General features: G+C 39.9%; 2 protein-coding genes across 9 annotated transcripts; one reads left to right on the top strand and one right to left on the bottom strand.

Moving 5' to 3' along the window:
* The first annotated feature begins 149 nt into the window (after positions 1 to 149).
* foxj2 (forkhead box J2) lies at positions 150 to 6,299 on the top strand. Of its 2 annotated transcripts, none has more exons than XM_028470005.1 (10): positions 150 to 408; positions 681 to 1,032; positions 1,144 to 1,218; positions 1,309 to 1,386; positions 2,171 to 2,329; positions 2,408 to 2,900; positions 2,973 to 3,116; positions 3,190 to 3,291; positions 3,959 to 4,300; positions 5,748 to 6,299. In XM_028470005.1, exons 2-10 carry the CDS (start codon positions 706 to 708, stop codon positions 5,858 to 5,860), a joined length of 1,833 nt encoding a protein of 610 aa, XP_028325806.1. In that variant the 5' UTR covers positions 150 to 408; positions 681 to 705; the 3' UTR covers positions 5,861 to 6,299. The 2 variants fall into 2 exon arrangements, with proteins under 2 accessions (XP_028325806.1, XP_028325807.1); XM_028470006.1 differs by having other exon boundaries at positions 5,751 to 6,299.
* A 279-nt stretch (positions 6,300 to 6,578) lies between these two features.
* On the bottom strand, positions 6,579 to 19,489 carry epn1a (epsin 1a). Of its 7 annotated transcripts, none has more exons than XM_028470001.1 (13): positions 19,190 to 19,488; positions 16,116 to 16,219; positions 15,025 to 15,126; positions 14,637 to 14,701; positions 13,931 to 14,059; positions 13,652 to 13,772; positions 13,355 to 13,512; positions 13,152 to 13,223; positions 12,466 to 12,549; positions 11,268 to 11,553; positions 10,095 to 10,253; positions 9,612 to 9,857; positions 6,579 to 8,107 (listed from the first exon to the last, which is right to left on the bottom strand). In XM_028470001.1, the coding sequence occupies exons 2-13, from the start codon at positions 16,138 to 16,140 to the stop codon at positions 7,644 to 7,646; spliced, it is 1,911 nt and encodes a 636-aa protein (XP_028325802.1). In that variant the 5' UTR covers positions 16,141 to 16,219; positions 19,190 to 19,488; the 3' UTR covers positions 6,579 to 7,643. The 7 variants fall into 7 exon arrangements, with proteins under 7 accessions (XP_028325802.1, XP_028325801.1, XP_028325805.1 ...); XM_028470000.1 differs by having other exon boundaries at positions 19,186 to 19,488; XM_028470004.1 differs by having other exon boundaries at positions 16,060 to 16,219; positions 19,186 to 19,487.
* Positions 19,490 to 20,109: the final 620 nt, after the last annotated feature.

Here is a 20,109-nt window from a genome sequence, read left to right on the forward strand (position 1 = left end):
TTATTGTTTGATAAGAGGACAACATGGTATTAAATGTGTCTCTCTGTAACATGAACATCTAAACATGCTGAACTTGAAAGTCTCAAGAGGTGTGGCCAGTTCACAGGGTGATGTCACACAGTGGGAGGAGTGGGTGACGTAACTGGTAAAGTCAGAAAGGGAGGGGAATTAGGAGGGAGGGAGGAAAAGGAAGCAAACCGATAAGTTTTTGTGTATGTTTCTCCAAAGTTACACAAACTCTCCCAAAGCGAAGGTGTAATTAAACGCTCTGTGAACATCTGCACGTGGAAGAAAGAGATCTGAAGAAGAAGAAGGATTGATATTCTTTTGTCAACATTGGTCCACAGCTGATAACAAGATTAAACATTGACACTTATGAGGCCTCGGGCCTTGAGTGACCCTAGAAAGGTAAGCAAACCATTCTCCTTGCTCTGTCGGTAGAGGGTATACCAGAAAGAGGCATGTAAACATGTTGGTGTCATGGCTCTGCTTGTGAATGGAAAGTTTCCACTGCAACAGAGAGCGTCTTGTGTTTAACCTGCTGGTTTGAAAGACGGAGGCTGGAAGTAAAGGAGTTTCTTGGTGGAGCTGCTCAGTGTTGGTTCAGATCTGTTCAGTGTCCAAATAAACAAAATGTAGAAATTCCTGCTGATCCATGACATCCTCTACCAATCCTTCAGACTTTGGACAAGGAAAAAGAAAACAATGTCCTCTGACTTGGACTCCAGCCTCACCAGTATCGACTGGCTGCCTCAACTGGGATTCAGCAGCCTGCGCTCAGGCAAAGAGAGAGGAGGAGTAGGAGGCGACAGGGAGAAGAGGAGAGACAAAGCCAGGGAGAGGGGGGACTTCCTGCCCCCAGTGCTGGACCCTTCCTCCCCTACCTGTAAAGGTAAACCCCCTCACAGCTATGCTACTCTCATCGCCATGGCGATAGCAGCTGCCCCTGAAAGGAAGCTGAGCTTGAATGACATCTACACCTGGATCAGTGACACCTTCCCCTTCTACAGCCGTGCAGGCCGTGGTTGGAAGGTATGCATTACAGTCCAGCTACAACGCACCAGTGCACTAATAAAACAACACAATACTGGAATAGATTTGATCTGTTAGTAACACTTGAACTTATCTCATTTACGTTAACAGAACTCAATTCGACACAATCTGTCACTGAATAAATGCTTCAGGAAAGTTCCTCGACCTCAAAGTGATCCTGGCAAGGTGAACAACTTTTAAAACACACATTCTAACTGGAATACTGTAGACTTGATTTTGTATTCAACAGTGAAAATGATTCATATGGGTTTTCAGGGCTCTTATTGGACTATGGATGGACCATCAGACGTGAATCAAGCTAGAGCCCCCAAACGTCCTTATCCAGCAGAGGAGGTACATCCTTAGTTCTTTACTTTTGTCATTCAACATTAATTGTCTTACATGAACCCACCATCACCTTACTATACCTGCTTTATCCTATTAAAGGTTTACAAAGTGTTGGAGGTTTTACAAACCTTCAAAGAGTAAAAGGCAGTGAATCTGTGAGGACAAACAATCACACAGGGTCTGTAGTTAAATTACATGCTTTCAGCCTGCTGGGGAGGAAAAAACAGACAAACAAGGAGAGTGTGTGAATATCATGAGGACCAAAGCCAAATAATATTAGATTCCGTTGACGCACATTGAATTGCATTTGTATTAAATGCACGACACAAATAAATTAGCTTTTCCTTGCCTCGAAGAACAGAATACAGCTGGTCAGCAAGGTGAAGTTGATTGTTATGGCATAGTCAAATCACAAAAATAACCTTTGATTTTATTGAGTCATAATAAATGTGCATATCCTGCATACTATCTTGTTGCTGGTTTTTTTTCTCCAGGTGCACACTGGGATTGTTCATCTCACCATATGTATCCACAGGGAATTATAGATGTAAAGAGAAACTAAGAAAACCCTGATTTTTAAGAACAATTATCAAGAATCTTCATTATATGTATCTCTGTGTTATTATACCATCTTGATATTAGATTGTTAATGTCAGAATTGATAGAGGTTTGTTGTTTCCATTTAAGAGTCAAGAGTTAGAATAACTGAGACAGATCCTTACATTGAATCTGAAACAAACACCCGCATGTATTCTTCCTCTTTCAAACTGAAAATCCCAAATCTGTGCAGTTTCAGGTTCATCAACCATCTGAGACAAAAGTAAAGAGACATTGCTCCCCTCAACAACCACAGCTAACATCAAATCCAGACTTTGAGAAGTCAAAGCCCATGGTGGATATCCAGCAGCTCTCAGCCCCCCCAGCCTGCCTCGGTCCTCCATCACATGAGGTAGAGTCTGTTTCTGCTTTCCTTTGCCAAAGTTTCTTCCCTGATGGTTAACAGATAAAATGTATTTGTCTTTTGCAGCAAACGTCCCCCTACACACCGAGCCCTGTCTCCAGTCTCCCTCTTACATCCGTGTCCCCAACATCTGGGCTCCTTCCTGCTGTGCCTGTGTCATCCTTCAATTCTTTCCCTCAAACTCAGCCTCCTGCCTCCACCTTTTCCAACCCCACCTCTTCTGCTACACCTTTGTCTACGGCTAACATGGCCACTACATCTCGGGAAACCCCCCCATTCCCTGATACAGTGTTATCTTTTCCTGCCAGTTCAGGTTCTGTCTCTGTCTCCACATATTCCTACACTCCAAACTCCTCTTCCTCCTCCTCCCTGCCCATTGGTACCACACCCAGCTGCGCTCAGGTACATCCTGCACCTGCTGCTGCCCCCTCTCCTGGGTTTGTTAACCCCTCCACTGAACCTGCTATGCGCTTCACCTTTGATGAGCTTAACTTACCAGATCTGTACGCATCTTTTAAGTCACTGGTTAAGACAATGAAAGACATGAGAGGGTCGCAGTGTGAGTATTACACGTCTGCACACATCTGTATGAGTAAAGAATTGGATTAGTAATTTTTTTTTTCCTTTCTAGCTGACTCGTTTTCCCTATCCGTCCAAAATAACGAGATTACCCCATTAAACACTCCAACACTGCTCCCACTATCCCCTCATACGTCAACTGGACCACCTGCACCACCTGCCCACCTTCCTGGGACAGAGCGTTTTTCACAATACAGTGAGTCTAACTTTAACATGTGACACAGAATAAAGATCTGTTTCTAAAGCAGCCTTCCTTTCCTCCTCCTTAGCTGTGCCACCCGACTGGTTCAGTAACCAAGATTCTCTAAAGCAGAGTTTTCGGATAGCAAGTAGTTTGAACTGGGCCAACATCGACCTGTCCGGTCATCCAGGTATGTTTCCCTACTCAAGTATTCCACATTTGTTCAAATGGAAACTCATTAAACTTCTGCACAGCTTCATAAGAAAACCCCTTAGTATTGGAGAGGCAACACATGATTGATACAGAACTATGGCCTGTCCAGCAGAACCACAACTGTAAATTAATGTTAATCATTGTCAAGTTCTAACAAATCCTTGGTTTACGAGGAGCTCAGATTCTTGTCACTTAGTCATTTGATGATTAAAATTCCAAGAGTGCAATAGACTGGTGTACTCTTCAAGGTTTTACTTTGATGGAATAGATTCCAGGAAGATCCAACCTTGTGTAAGTAGGTGTAGACCTAGGCCAGGGGTGTCAAACTCATTGAAGTTGAAAGATTTCACAAAGGCTTTAAACTCCTTCATTGTTTTAGTTTAGATTGTAAAGTAGTCAAGTGAAAAGGAGCTGCAAACCTGAATGCTTTCTTGCCCAATCCTTTATATGACTGTGGCTTGATCAGACTGGATGAACTCCCTGAATCTAGATTATTATTTTGTTTAATACCAGAATAATTGTTTTGAGTTTATTTGCTCTGGTTAGGAAGATGTTTCGCCATTTGTGAAGACTTTGCAAAACACAACAAATGTTGGAAAGAAGCTTTTTTCCCATTCAATCATTCATTCATTGACTGTCCCCAGACCTATTGGAGAGCATGCGGAAGGCGGAGTTGTGTGACTGGGCTCTTGATCCGGCGCTCTTCACCTCCCTCTGTGACTCCCTAAACCGCTTCTTCACCCACAAAGGCATGATCACTTCTGGAAGTAACTCTCCTGTCTCCCTCGGTGCACCCCACCCTGTGCAATCACCACCCTTCACCCCTAACCATGGCCCGACTCTGGCCAGCCTCACTCACCCTTCCCCCCTTTCCTACGCCCCTGTCGTTCCTCCCTTCAACGGGCCACAGCCGCCCCGCAGGCCGCTCCATATGCCAGGACCCAGCCACCAGAGAGCACAGCAAACACAGCCTGCAGCCACAGCTGGTGAGACCTGGACCATAACTCAAGAGTTAATGTAGAACAAGGATGCACTGAAAGCCCACATCTTAATGCTCACTTTGGAGAATTCAAATCAGAGATATTATCCCTTTATGGACCATAATTAATTTCTCAATATTTTATCTCAAAATAGCGATATACGAAATACATCTCGATAATTATAATTTAGATGAAGTCTGACCAGAAAGACAATTCAGGGTTAAATTTGCAGATGCAAAATGCCACACAAGCACATTTACTAACAAACAGTTGATTTGGTTGATCAATTAAGAAAACCTTTATCTGGGATGTCAGGCTTCTATGTTGGAAAATAAAGACATTTTTGGTCATAAAGGTTAAATATTCACAAGTCGCCATATTGGATTTTCCACTGGCGAACCCTTTGAGATTTGGCTCCGGCTCTCGCCAGATTTCAAGTAAGTCAAAAACCAAATTTCATGCTTGTTGACAAATTGGCACAATTCTTCGCCTAACGGACCAGACTATAAGAGACAGCATGTGTGAGTGAGTTCTGTAGTGTGGATGTTTAGGGGAAGGCCTGGGTTAGGACACACTCAGAAATCCATCTAAATGTGCTTTTAATGCTGTTCTGAGAAGTAGAGAAATCAGCAACTCCTAAAACAAGTATTTTAATAAAAAACAAGCTGTATACAGTATATCGATATAGGTGATATTGAAATTTCCCATATCACTAAAATGGAAAATGCCATATATCTTTAATCTCGATATATTACCCAGCCCTACTTCAGACACTTTTGGATCTGAATTTCTATGGACTATTACATACAATGCATCACTACAGAGGACCAGCTCCTCATCATTTAATGACAAGGTCAAGTTATTCTGACAGGGTAAGTGAGTAATAATGATGTGTTGTTTGAGAAAAACCAAAAATATCTCAAGTATAAGATATTGTTGCAATGATGAAGGTCATACCAAAATGAAGACACTGAGCAAACCCTTTAGCCGTGGTTGATGGTACATTTGCAAGATGGGAGTAGTTGAGATAAAACAGAGTGGGTGTATACCAACACTGAACACTGAAAGGACACAATTGGATCCTAAAACTCCTAAATGATGTAAAACAAATGGATAACACTTTATTTAAAGTTTTACACATTAGGCTGACATTATAGTCATTATCTGTCATTAGCATGAATAAGGCTTCATGAAGTTTGTCATTAAGTGTCATTTGCTAAATCATGACACCTTTGGAGCTATGTTGGCATTTTTGGGTTAGGTGGAGGGATCTAGTGGGGTTAAGGTTAGTGTTAGGGTAACAAACGACACTTAATGACACCTTATTCCTGCTAATGACAGGTGTCATGTCATGACAGCTCTTTATGTAAAAAAACTTCAAGTATTACCAACATATGTTTTACGTTTTAAGATCATGTGATTAATTGTTGAAATAATGGTTGCTTGTCCTCAGCAGGGACTCAGCCTCAGCCAATGACAGCCCGAGGTCACCCTCCTCTGAAGAGTCTGCACAGCAACAGTGAGGAGATCCAAGACGACTTTGACTGGGATTCTTTACTTGCTTAATTAAATATTTTCGCTGACAACTTAATAATAAAATTCTACTGGATTTTAATGTCTGACAGGGACTTGGAAACCTAGCTGGAGATCCTTTTTTTTCTTGCTTCATCACGCATCAGTTTAACCAATAATTCATCATTCAGCTCTACAAAGACTTCTTTTCATGCGCGTACGTCAGAACAAGACAGCAGCCCTCTAGGACTGGATTTTGACGGGGAACTCTACCACTTCACTGCAGTAAATGCTTTAGCTTCTGAGATAAACAACAGTTTGTCACATTTGACTGAAAGTTTTTGTTGTACATGATAAAAGTCCTGCACAACTCACACATTGTATCGCTATGCTTTTGCTACGGTATGCAGGAGACAGCTTGGTGTCCGTTAGATGTCCAGTATTATCATGTTGCACATGGGAGCAGGAATAAAACAATAACAGCAAACACAAATACAATGTTTTGTTTTATTTCATAAATTTCTTTAGAATTTTTTTTTTTTTCAATTTTACTTTTCAAAGGTGAATGTTCACAGTCATGACCACACAAAATTCAACCTTATCCGATAAAAGATATATTTCTTGATATAAAACAATATTTAAGGAAATTAAAAGAACATCATAGAGCATTTTATGTTGTCCGTATTCTTTCATTCTCTGAAATAAGCTGTTTTTCTTAAAGCATTGGCAGCTCTCCATCTTCAAAAACAGGTGGATGAAACTCAAGGAAAAGTTTTACAACGGTACACCTGCACACCAGGATTTTTAATGAAATGTGATTTAGAAGAAAACGGCATTGGATCAAAAAGAAAAAAAGGTCATTAAAGTAAGTAATTTGCACCACTTGAGATCCCAATGTTTAAAATATTTTTTTTTTCTTCCAAAAAACAAAAATTCGATCTGAAATTACATTGGACAAAAAAAAACATGATTAATGCACAATGAAAATGGCCTCATACTCAAAATATCTATGTTCTCAATCACAACTTTGGCTGCACACACACATTCAACAAACATTAATTCCCATTAGTCGAAAAATGTCAGAGCTTATTTTAGTTCTCTTCACTTTCATCAGGAAAATGATAATTGACTTAAAACTGCATCATCACATTTTTCTATTTTTGTTCACAAGAATTAGAAGAAAATAAATTACAATTTGACATTAAATTAAAGGTGTTGAAAAGGTGTGACCACGTTGTGTTTGAAATGTTAACACAGGTTGTTTTTTTTTTTTTTTTTTTCAGTCCACGTTTCAGTCTGGAGTTTGGTAAAAATGTCCTTCACATGCTCGCTTTACTTTAAAGATTCAGTGTTTGTGTTCATTGTGGAGGAAGAAAAAAGAGGCGACAGTGGCTACGACAGTGTCTGTGTTCAATGTGTTCAAGGCTCTGTCACCTCTGTCTTTCTCTCTCAGTGCAGTAGTATTAGAATAGTGCCACTCATTCAAACCCTCTGACTTACCTTCATATCAAGACACAGAATTGATTGAAAATATAAAGGACATGAGTACATCACAGAACTGGCTTGAAGCAAAATAAATAGATCTGTATCTCTCCACCCAAACAGAGTCATTGTTGACGTGACAGGAAGTGAATGTGGAAAAATAATCTGAAAACAAATAATGCGTTTAAAGGAAAATTATTACAAACAGATTGATGTTCATTTTCTTTAAATATAGAGATGTTGACATTATTCTTCTTTGACACATTGTGATGAGGCGGGGAGGGGGGGGTGAACAACAAGGAGCAGCAGGTCTGACAGGGGTCTGAAAGGTGAACCCAACAGTGGTGACATTCCCTCAGAGAAGAAATGGGTTAGTGCTCGCCCCCGTTGTACCACCACCACCCATGGGTCCTCCAGCTCCCATCACTCCTCCTGTACCAGTGGGCCCACCCAAAATCAGCTGAGGGGGCCCCACTCCTGGACCCAGCAGGGCCGACCCCGCTGGGGCCATAGGTGAGAGCCCAGTGTAGGGCATGCCCATGGGGCTGGCCTGCATCATGCCCAGACCCATTCCTGAGGACCCCATACCCACACTCATGGGACCCATGCCCATTCCTGGTTGTACCATGCTCAGCATGGGATTAGGAGGCACGGGACTGGTGCGGAGGCCACTCAGGCCGAGGGAGGAGGGCTGTGGGGAGATGGAGGTGAGGGACGGAGCCACACCAAACGGGTTGGAGGAGGCAGGAGTAGGAGACACGCCTCTACTGGAGATAGTACTGCCTGGAGTCACAGCCATGGCAGGAGCAGGAGACGAACCTGGGACAGCAAAACGAGATGCCATCAGTATAAATTATATCCAACACTAATTATTTTATGCCTCCATCTGTCACTGAGCATATGAGCTTCTTTAAAGGCAGGGTCGGTGATTTTCCAAAACTAGCGTGATTTTGAATGTAGCTTCCGCCTTTACCCCCTCCCCCCTGTTCTCCGTCTCACTCATGCACGAGCACCGCTGCTCCAGAAGCAGAGCTCAGCTCATCGCTTGTATTGTGTAGAAACTTCAACGTCTCATGTCTCATTCAGCAGTAAGTAAACACTAAACTTTATCATTATATATGTTAAAAAATGTGACTAAAATCTCTGTTTTAAGTCCCTCACCAGTGACGCGCTTTGAGTGTGGGCTCGTGTATGTAAGGGGTCGAGAACGAGCAGGTAGACAGGGAGACGTGATTGGTTAAAAAAACGAACCGTATTTTTTCATTGGTTGAACTTTTTACAGGTTTACAGCTGCTACAGATAATGGATTTTCTTCATTCTTTTTTATTAATTTGGAGAAAATCCCCTACCCGACCTTTAAATAAGAATATATATTTGATTAAACAACCACTATTCAAAATCAAAGTATTTTTTCAAACTGCACTTTTAAGTATTTTTAACTTCTAGGGAAAGAACCTTTTTTTAAATCTGTGTGGGGCAATAATTATGTTACCCTGATGAAATTGTTTTGGGTTTTGGTTAAATTTACCTTTATACAGTATCTAGTCTGTAACAAGCCCTCAATATCTTACATTACAATTTCTTCAACTCATGTTGAAACATAATTAGTCAGCGTAACAGTTTGTCTCGTTTCTATTAGTAGTACAGTTTTATACGGACGCTCTAAAGAAACACATTTTCATGGATTAAGTTTTGCATATTCCATGCGAGGGCATAAAACCTACGCGCTCGTGGAAAAGTTTGTTACGAGCCCAAAATAAACGGGTTGGAGTCACTTACATGGAGGTAACGCCAGAGTTGTTGATGTTAACCACGTACACATTGATATAGTGAAAAATCAGCACCAGCAAAATAATAAATACAACACTGGCATTACTACAATGCAACATAAGCTATTTTTTACACGCTCACGTAGAACTTTTAAGCGCTCATAAAAAGCTGTGCAGAGCTCACACACAAAATTCACGTGAGCACCTAAAATATATATATTCATGTCACTTTAGGGACTCTGTTATTTCATTCATTTTTTTTCTCTTCCATTAAAAAACACACACATAAAACAATAATAATAACAAAAAAAGAGAACATTTAAAATCTTTTAAAAAAAAACAATAATTTGATTGATTCTTCTCAGATTTTAAACTGAAGTGGTTGACAAATCAAGGTTTTAATGTTAATCTGACCATGTTCTTCAGTCAAACAGTCCAACACCATTTCACTTTATAGTACTGGAATCAAACACTGTTGATCATGACAAACCCCATAATTACTGTCCTGTTTTCTGTAAAAAAAAGTAACAAAGCTCAAATTTGCTTCTCCAAACCTGTGTTCTGCAGGAAGGGGTTGTGCCCTGAAGATGAGGAAATGGAGGGAGGCGGCGGCTGCTGCTTGGGTTTCGGTTTAGATGACACCAGGGAATCGAGATCAACTAGGGCAGCGTTGGGGCCGAGGAAGGATTCTGGAGTTTTACGAACAGGAAGTGAAGAACCGAGAGAGGACAGGTCAAAAGGAACGGGGGATCCAGTGCTGTCACAGCCTGCTGTCGAAGACCCTCGACGTTCTGGGTCTCCTAACATTATGAAATTGAGGACGAAAAAGCAGAGTGGGAATGTTTTATCAGAAATCTTTAACTAATACATAAACAAAACCACTGATACAAACAAAACAGAAGTGGAATATTCACACAATAGGAAGATGAAATGTGAGACAGGACCACAGTTGGGTGCATGATACTGAAAATGTTGACATGTAGAGCATGTTGTTTCTCTGTGTTTTCCACTCCATGTAACTTTACGTGTTAATGTACCTGTGCCGTTAGTGTGTTTGGCAGGGCCACTCCAGAGGTCAGAGATGATTGGGTCAGAGGCAGGGATAGGCCCGTCCTGTGCCCAGGGGTCTCCCCCCGAGGAGGAAGTGCTGAGTGGCACTGAGGGGCCCCAGGGGTCAGCACTGGGGGGGGTCACAGCTACAGGGGAGGGGAGGAGACGCAGGGGAAGGGAGGGTTAACAAAACACTGTACAGGTACAAAACCACAACAAAGAGGGAGCAGGAGGCTGGGCTGGTCAAACAGCAGTGCTTTGTTCTGTATCTCTACAACGTGTTTACTGTTTACACACCAGGAAACCAATGAGACCAGATTCTATGTGCTCTACAACTACGCTCAGTGGAGGTGAAAGATAGACTAAGGAGTAACCCAGTGTTTTTCAACCTTAGGATTGTGACTCCATGTGGGGTAGCCTGAAATGTCTAGTAATAATTGGTAAAAAAACCCCCAAAATAACACTTCACGCCCACTCAAACAGCTCTGTTTTCAAATTTGTCAGAAAGTGACTTTTCAGAGGCTAAATCTTCAGAAAACAGGCGGGTTAGGGAAAATGAAGCTGTTTTTGGGGTTCTTAGAACAAATGGAGATAATATGTCCCCTTTAAATTATCATTCTTTTTCAAATCAACACATCACACACTACGAAAATCAAACTATTGTATTCTATACTTTAACTTTCTCAAAAATAAATCTAGTTCAAATAAAATGCAGTAAATAAACATGATCAAAAATGAATTCTAGAAAGAAAAAAGTCCCTGTGGTCACCAGAAATGTGTGATATCAAAATGGGGTCACGACCCGAAAAAGGTTGGGAACCACTTGAGTATCAAGAAGACGATAAAGGATAAGAATTAAGAAAGCTCTGGTTGAGACACAGCCTCAGTCAATCCTGAGTAGAAACAAGAGGAGAACATCCCTGCTTTAGACAGAGGGAGAATGGGTCCACCATGGTGGCTTCCCTCATTACTTAGTGAAAACATGCAAGTGGCTGAAAAAATTGATACAACAGCAAAAAGATATCAAAACAAATGTAAAGAGGATAGTGATGGTGGGAAGAAACAACAGCATGGTGTGAAGAGGATGAATCACATGATTGCATTACCTCCCACCTGGTTGGCTAAGAGCTCATATATATTCAACCATTGGTGTAGTTTACCTGAACTTCCCCAAGGGTCAACATTGTTAACTCTGTTGGCCGTCTCTCCCCAAGGGTCTGGAGGTGGGGCTATGGTGGGTGGGGCACCCCCACCCCAGGGGTCCGAACTTGTAGGAGATGTCGGTGATGCTACTCCCCATGGGTCTGTAGGAGCTGAGCCCCAGGGGCCAGCGGCAGCTGTGGCAGTGACTGTGGGTGGAGGGGAGGGGCCAGCAGAGCCCACTGTGGCAGCAGCAGCAGCAGACGCACCCCAGGGGTCCACGGCACTCAGCTCCATCAGGGCACCCTAGAGCACAACACCGTATAATTGAATAATGACTCCAGAGGGTTAACAGAACAACTGATCACAGACAAAGTTGTGGACCGGAGACTTAGGCCTCGTATACACAGTACTTCTGCGTCAGAACTGTGAAGCACCAACAAATTGTCCAATCACGAACAAAAAGTGTGTGTTTTCTGTTAATATCGCTACTCTGTCTCGTCTCTGTACCTACAGTGTGTGTGCGTGCGTGCGTACGTGTTTCATTAAATAAGCAAACAATGAGCGACATGCTGCGGAGGCTGGCAGAGGAGCAGACATGACGTCATGTGTAAAGTCTACAGCTCCATACACTTTTATACTTAAAGCTCAAACATACGCGGACAGACACGCGCACAGTGAAGTCCACCAGGCCAATTAAATGCAAAGCTCAGATTTTACGACCGCGAGGACTTGTGGTGTCACACAGAAACACTACTCGGCATTGTATCAAACCGCATTAAAGGTAACACAAACCTGCATTTCACCCTCCTGGTGAAACAGAGCAGGACAGATGAACACGAGCTTAGAGCAGAAACTGGCAGATGACCTACAACAGTAGCGACACCTGTGCACACGTTTTGAAACCGTTGTTTTCTTGTTTGTGTTCAACAATACACACGGTTGGGTATGTCAGTAATAATCGAGAAATAAATTGAATTTTAAAATGCTTAAAAAACATAAAACATTGTTTACTCTAACCGGATGATAAACAAGGGCTTTTTAATGCTCCTCTGTAACAGCACGCAGACACAGCCCTCTAGCAGCACGGTGGCCAATTGCATAGCAATGCGTTTCCTCGATGCAGAAGTGGAGTTGGCTAACCTCGTGGACGCAATACCTACGGCGTAGGTCATGACACAGTAGCATATATCAGGCTTTAGATGCGTGCACACCTACCTCCTCCGGTTTAGTCTTTTCTCTCTTGCTCTCCTCGATGGCCATCTGAAGTCTTAGATCATCACCTCTGCGAAGTCGCTCCTCCTACAAATCACACACATACACGCAACAATTTTAAAAAAGCAACACATATAACCGTAGAGACAACACTGGTACAGACACATGATCATTTTGAAAATTCAGTTAAGTTTGAGTGTTTAGAGAAAACTAAAAGCTGAACATTTGATCATCTTAACAGACAAAATGAGCCTTTTGTCATTTGACTTAATCAACAGAAATAAAAAAACTGATGAAAAGTTTTTGAAACAACTACAGTCCATCATCCTTTATGTGAATCTTAACACAATGATTTTCTTTTTTAACAAGGCAGAAAAAAGTTTAAATCAGAGCATGCAGTCAAAGTGTAATGCAATTTTTTTAAAAAAAAGGATTTAAGATTATATTTGCCAAACTCAATCACATCAGCTAATCAATTGCTCAGGTGCTCACTTTCTGTTAGGCTAAGATTGATGAGCACCTTTTACTATAAATGAAAACACTAGTACAATTAAAAAATAATGGGTAATAATTGCATTCATTTTCTTGATTGAATGGTTGATGGTCATTTGTAAGAATTTGAGTGGACAGAGGAATAGATAGTTGAGCACTGTCTCTCCAGTCGACTACACATACTCTCTGCCCCTGACCTTTTGCAGCATCTCTTTGCTGAGTGTGAGTGCATAGGAGAGGTCTGCATCCTCCAGAGCGTCCTTGCTATTCTGGGGGAGGTCATGGGTTAAATGGTGAGAGAACACTACATGCTTAAAGTAAATAACACCATCTTTAATATACCTTTGCGAACACAGGTCCTTTTTAGACTAAAACGTGGTTAAATCATAGTTTAACTTACCTGTTCTGCTTCTTCTTTACTCATCGCCAAAGCCAGCTGGAGCTGCAGGTCTTCTTCTCCAGAGCTTTGTGGCCAAGCCTGTTCAGGGTCAGCCCCTCCTGAGTGGGAGCCAAGTGACAGGCTGCCCCCGATGCTTGGTGCAGACGGGGCTGAGGAGGCTGGAGAAGAAATTATTTATTTATATATATATATATATATATATACATATATATATACTGTATATACACTTACTCTGTTATTTATTCCCAACTTAAACACAAATATCTGCATCAATACTTATCAGAAACCACAGCTCACCACTGGAGGTCTGTGCCATCTTCTCTTTGGTTTTGAGGGCATGAATCCTCTCCTCTCTTAATCGCTCTTCATCTTTTAAAAGGGTCACCAGCTGTTTGGCTTTCTCTCGCACATTGACACCCTGGGAATATTTAGATCCAAATTCACACTTAGAGGTTGTACTGTAAATAACTTATTCAATTCACATTATTGTCACTTTGAGAAGGCTGTACAAGATGCCAGAAATCTCATGTATCTACAGTAACTCATGTACGGTGCACCATAGGGATGTTTGCGTACCTGGTCTTTGCCATCTCGATCTATGTATTGGAAATCTTTCAGGGTCTGAACAGCGTATATGTTCTCTCGACACTGCTGAGCCACGCGTTCTGAGCCCGTCTTAATCAGATACTCCATAAGAGTCATAGCCTGGTGAGAGAAAAGTGCTGCCTTTGACCAAATGTAAATACGTAGAAACAAGCGTCTTCATATCTTAAGCAGGACATCCTGAGGAGTGCAAAGTTTACTCGCATCGATGTTTAATCAAGTTTAATAAAGTGACTAAATCACCAATATTTGGTCTTGATGAAACACTCTCACTGCAAAAATCACAAAAAGAAGACAAAAAAGCCTAAAAATGTACATCATTTTTTACAAAATAAAAAAATGGACTCGATAAAGTTTTTATCCACAGTTTTAAAAGGGTGCCGACATATTTGTCCAGTCCATTTTTAAATGTTGTGTGAAACTATGTAAATGTTGGCCTTTTTCTTACTGCTTTTTTAATGCACATAAAGGAAATAAACACGTGTATATATATATATATATATATATATATATATATATATAAATTCGAGGGGTGTCAATACTTTCGTCCATGACTGTAAGGCACTTATTTAACCATATCCGTATCCTTATTACTAGCAGGTTACTTCAACAACAAAAAAGGCGAAGGGACACAAATACATTTTACCTTGAAATCCCACTATGATGTAAAACAACACACCTTGTATACATGTCTCCAGTTCTTGCCGTGGTCATTGAGGCGTTTCCACACCATGCTCATGATTTCTGAGAAAGCCACAACGTTGTATGTCAGATCAGCAATCTCTGACATAAGAGAGCTACTGGGGCCCCATGGGTCATTGGACGTCGCCTCTCTAACCTGGACATCAACATAATTATCATTAACAAAAGACAAGTTGAAGTAGAGGCTAAATGCTGGCTGATTGGTATAATTGGATAAGCTCGTACTGTATGTAACAAGAGAAAAGAGTGAGGAAGTTTCTTGAAGGAACATTAGATTATCATGTCCTTCATGCTGCAGAGATTCATCTGATAATGTTGTAGCAGTGGATAAAAAAGAAAGCAAGAGTCGCTGAAAGAAACACAACCTTGATTTCTGCTTCTGAATAGTTGTGGACGATGTTCTTTACTTGTCGCCGTAGCGATGAGGTCGACATGGCAACGGTCTGGCCGTCGAGTTATGTTGCAATCTGAGGTGCAAATAGGAAAAAAAAGAAGGCAAATAAAACAGGTATGACACAGTGACACAAAACAAATACTCATTTTTAACAGATGCAACTATATAGACACAGCACTACTATGACCAAATAATCAATTAATAACACATAGTTATAATGCACTTCACATTTAGAGCAAATCTCAAAGTGCAACAAATACGTGCATAAGAGTAAAAGTTTTAAGTTGGGGTAAAAGCAGGTTTAAAATAAAAAATAGAAACAGTTAAAAAAAAAAAAACACATAAGGCTGCACGATTTTAGCTCAAAACAAAATCCAGATTTTTGACTTTAACGACTTGATTTTCAATTCAGATTTTGATAGTTTTTTCCCCTTTAAAAAAAACACACTGGATTTATTTATTGCAAGTATTTTTCTTTTAATTGAAAGAGTGAAAACTAATTTCTGTATTGGCAATAAAGTGCAACTGCAAAGCTTTCACAAAGAATGTTGAATCCCAAGTGGGTTTGATAAAATAACAACCAGCCCAATCAAAAATGAATCCCTCAGCATTTTTAAAAAGAGGACCTTCCATTAGAAAAAAACACTCCCAAAATTCACATTTAAAAAAGAAGAAGTTGTAGCGTGGGTCTATCATGATAAACTTGTTTTTCAACAGTTTGTGAAGGGAGAGAGAGACTCTTGCCGTGATTACACGTGATTTAATGGCTGATTTAGAATTTTTTTAAATCCCTGTAAAAAAAAAGACAAATGATTTCGATTCTATATTGATTAATCATGCAGCTTTAAACAGAGGCCTGCTAAATCCACTAAACAAAATAAGATTTAAGTTAAAAACAAAAGATAGCACGAAAGGCTGGAAGATCTTCAAACTACTGTACATCTGAAACCCTCCTTAAACTATCAACTATACAATCAACTAAAGAGTAAAGACCTGTTGCACACACCTGTAACACAAGAACGGTACAGAATTAGGATTGTACGCTCTTGTTGGTGCCTTTACTTGATTTTTTCTGCAACTCATTCATGGAGCGCTGGGTCTCAGTTTATCCATCTCTTCCAGGGGCAACATCCGGTCCAAGGGTTGCAGACACCGGGAGACGAAAACTGTGGTGACAGAATAAAATCAGACAAACTTGAAAATTGGTGAATTACACAATAATCAATCAGAATCAGAATTCCATTATTAATCCAGTGGGAAATTGCTTTTGTTACAGCCACTTAACAAAAAAATCACAAATAAAAGAATAAAACATTTAACAAAGATGGAAGAAAAATAAACGTTAAAAAAAATGTATAATTAAGTAAAAGACTGTTCAAAATAAGGATCAGATACACACACATTACAGTAGTAAAAAAATAAAGTGATATAGATAATACTAATAATAATGATACAAATTATAAACAAATATGATACCGATATTTACAACAATCAAGCTGTGATGTTACAGTGATGCATTATAAAATAGGACTGATATCAGCAGTAATGTGGATCACAAGTTCAGATCAAGAACCTGCTGCTGTTCCGCTCCATCTGGTGACGTTATTAACTGGTGACTAGGGCTGAACTTTCAGATTTTGGAAAATAATCTAATTGCATTTTTTTTCCTCAATATTGCGATTTAATATGCAATTATTTTTTCAAGGGGTCTCTTGTCATGTATTTTTCAATTAACACAAGCAATAAATCAATCTGTTTCATAATAAACAATTTCAGATTCATTTAAACTTTAAATCAATATAAAATATACATTTTAAAGCACAGATTACAACAATAAAGCAAACAAATCTGTGGCTTTACCTCTTCAACATATCTAACTAACTTCATGTTTCATCAAACATGTAAACATGTGGACTGCACTTCTTAAACACTCTCTGAACTTAACAGGACAGCACAAGACAGGACAAAAAAAAAATAAAAATAAATACATAAATTGCAGCCTTTGTGATTAGAAAATCGCATTTTATGATATCGCGTGATACCCCGTTTTTATCGTCAGTAAATTTTTGTCTGTGTTTTTTGTTTCTGCCTTTAGTTAAAAACCCGATATCTAACAATGCAATACCGATATTGCAGCCTTGCATATGGGCAGATACCGATATCAGCACGTCAGAAAACTTACTTGTATTATTTTTTTGAATAGTAGAATGTTAGAAAAGTCTTGATGAAGTGATGTTACTCAAACAGAGAACAATAGTTGGCAACGGCAGGTATGAAAAAACCGATCCATTTATTATTAACCAATTGGTTAGGGAAATATTAACCCTAAACAAAACAATATTCAACAATTGAATACAATAAACTTGATATACTTGAAAAAAACTCTCAATAAATCCAATAACAAAAAACAAACAATTCTAAAGTGGAAAAAAAATCCCTAGTTCATCTTACTTTCTTCTTTCCTTTAAATAAATAAATAAAAGCATATCTTACATTTACATATGATTTGCAGTGCTTATATGGAATATTTTAGATGCAGGCAAATAATATTCCATACTTTTTTTTTTTCAAGATCACTCTTAATGGTGAGACTCCTGCATGAGATGCTATACTCATAAAGATAACATTTAATTAAAGTTTAGTGGTGTTGGAAAATGGACAAATAAAAGATAAAAGCACCAAATGAATGATAAAAACTGATTAGTAAAATTGTAATGGGCAAAAACAAATGGGCTTTATGCATTTTTACTAGGGCTGAAAGATTAATTGCATTTGCGATATTATCGCAATATCATAAAACGCGATTTTCTAATCACAAAGGCTGACTTTTTTCCTTTCTTGTCCTGTCTTGTGCTGTCCTGCTAAGTGTTTAAGAAGTGCAGTCCACATGTTTACATGAAACGTGAAGTTAGTTAGATATGTTGAAGAGGTAAAGTCACAGATTTGTTTGCTTTATTGTTGTAATCTGTGCTTTGAAATTCAGATTTATTTAAAGTTTAAATAAATCTGAAATTGTTTATTATTAAACAGATTGATTTATTGTTTGTGTTCATTGAAAAATACATGATGAGACCCCTTGAAAAAATAATGGCATATTAAATTGCAATCGCAATATTGGGGGGGAAAAAAAAATCGCAATTAGATTATTTTCTAAAATTCTTCAGCCCTAATTTATGCAAGTTTTAAATATGCAGTTATAAGTAACTTTTCGACAAGTCTACCAAAGTAATTCCACACAAACAAACAATGCTACCCTAGTGTATATGTGCATTTTAAATATCAAATATGAAGGAGATTAAAGAAAGTTCTTGAGACCCACTGTGCTGTAAACCTATATGCTTTTTCAGTCTGACACATTTTGCAGGTCAAGTTCACAGGGGAGAACATTACATAACCTAAAGTCAACCATTGCGTTGCAAAAGTCACTTCAAAGGCTTTTGAAACCCTACATCAAACAAAGCCAAATACTCAGGGATCAAAGACAGCACAGAACTGTAACTATAGGCTTTTTCTCTTCTCCTACATCACCACACAAACACAGAAATGACTCCAACCCTGCACTTTGAATCACTGCATAATAACCATAACAACCATACCCACTATAACAGGTTTCACATCAAATGTATACTAATAACCGGCTATATAGTTTGAGGTGTATATCAAAGATCAAATACACACCCAAATAAAACTTCACTATCACACATTCGTGCTAGGCTAAAGAGTCTCCACCCAAAGACAGGCTAGGTACAGATAAGGTTCATAATCAAAGGCACAACATGATAGCTATCAAACAGTCAGTTAACGGTGAACTCTGAACTAAGGAGACACCGCACAGTAAAAGGTTCAATACATGTGATATGCAAGAGTATGTAGGAAAATTAACCAAAGCAGGAGACCAGATTAAAAGCACCGAGCACAGAAGTGACAGTAGCTGTCATTAGGTGCTGCTAGCTTAGCCGCCTAGCAACCAATGCTAACCGAAAGTGTTGTCGAGTACTTTCCAGCCAAGTCTGACAAAGTGTTTAAAGCGGTGCGAGTGAGGCTTATCACTGACAGGAAACTGTTCGACACGAAACAGACCAAACACATCAACTCTACACAGCCACAGGTGTAATTAAAGGGTAACTGTTACCTGCCTGTCGACAGATGAAGGAAATCACTTGCTGGGAGGGGTTAGCACGACAGCAGTTAACGGGCTAGCTGCAGCTATTAGTTCGCTAACTAACAAGAGGACCAAAAAAAAAAAAAGCTTTCAGCGAAGACACGTCCTGCTCCAGGACAGCAGGCAGGAGACACGCTCAGAAGACAACTAATGTGTAAATGTTGACAACACACTGGGGGACAAGCGTGTAAATTAAACATGCACTGATCCTGTTCTAGCTTCAGTGTACGAGGAGATGGCCGAATTTCCGCTTCCGTCCCCAGGACAGACCGCACCCCCCGCTTTGTTTTCAGCCACCATCGCTCCAGCATGAGCGAATAAGATAAGATAATACTTTATTATACCTTATTGCTGAAGGTGAAGTGCGGGGTCAGGGACAAATAATTTATAATTAGTCTTCTTATATGAGGTCTTGTACTTTCAATGATTCATAAAGTGGAAATTGGTTTAGATATCACAGTAACCTCCAGTAGAATATTACGCTCATATCATTTATTTTGGATGAATAATATAATTAAATAAAATCGCTGCTTACCCACAATATTTTGATCTAATTACACTGAGTTTCATCCCCGCCTTAAGTCATAGCTCCACAAAGGCCTGGATCGTGTTGCCATGGTAACGGCTAGCGGTAAACTGAGGTTTTAAGAAGATATAATTATGCAGTGGCGCCCCTCCCTATACGCAGAACACGCGCTGTGCGTAGGGCCTCGTCTTCCATTGGGGTGGGGGCACATTTTGCGCGAGGGGACACATTTCAGCATGTGTGCTGTGTATGGAAAGCCATCGAGGTCAAAAACACGTGAATTTAACACGTGAAATACACGCAAACAACGCGTGAAAAATTGACGCGTTCTTCACGTGTATTTTACGTGTTAAATGGGTTTCCATAGC

This window comes from Gouania willdenowi, chromosome 16 (genome assembly GCF_900634775.1).
Source record: "Gouania willdenowi chromosome 16, fGouWil2.1, whole genome shotgun sequence".
Lineage (NCBI taxonomy): Eukaryota > Metazoa > Chordata > Actinopteri > Blenniiformes > Gobiesocidae > Gouania > Gouania willdenowi.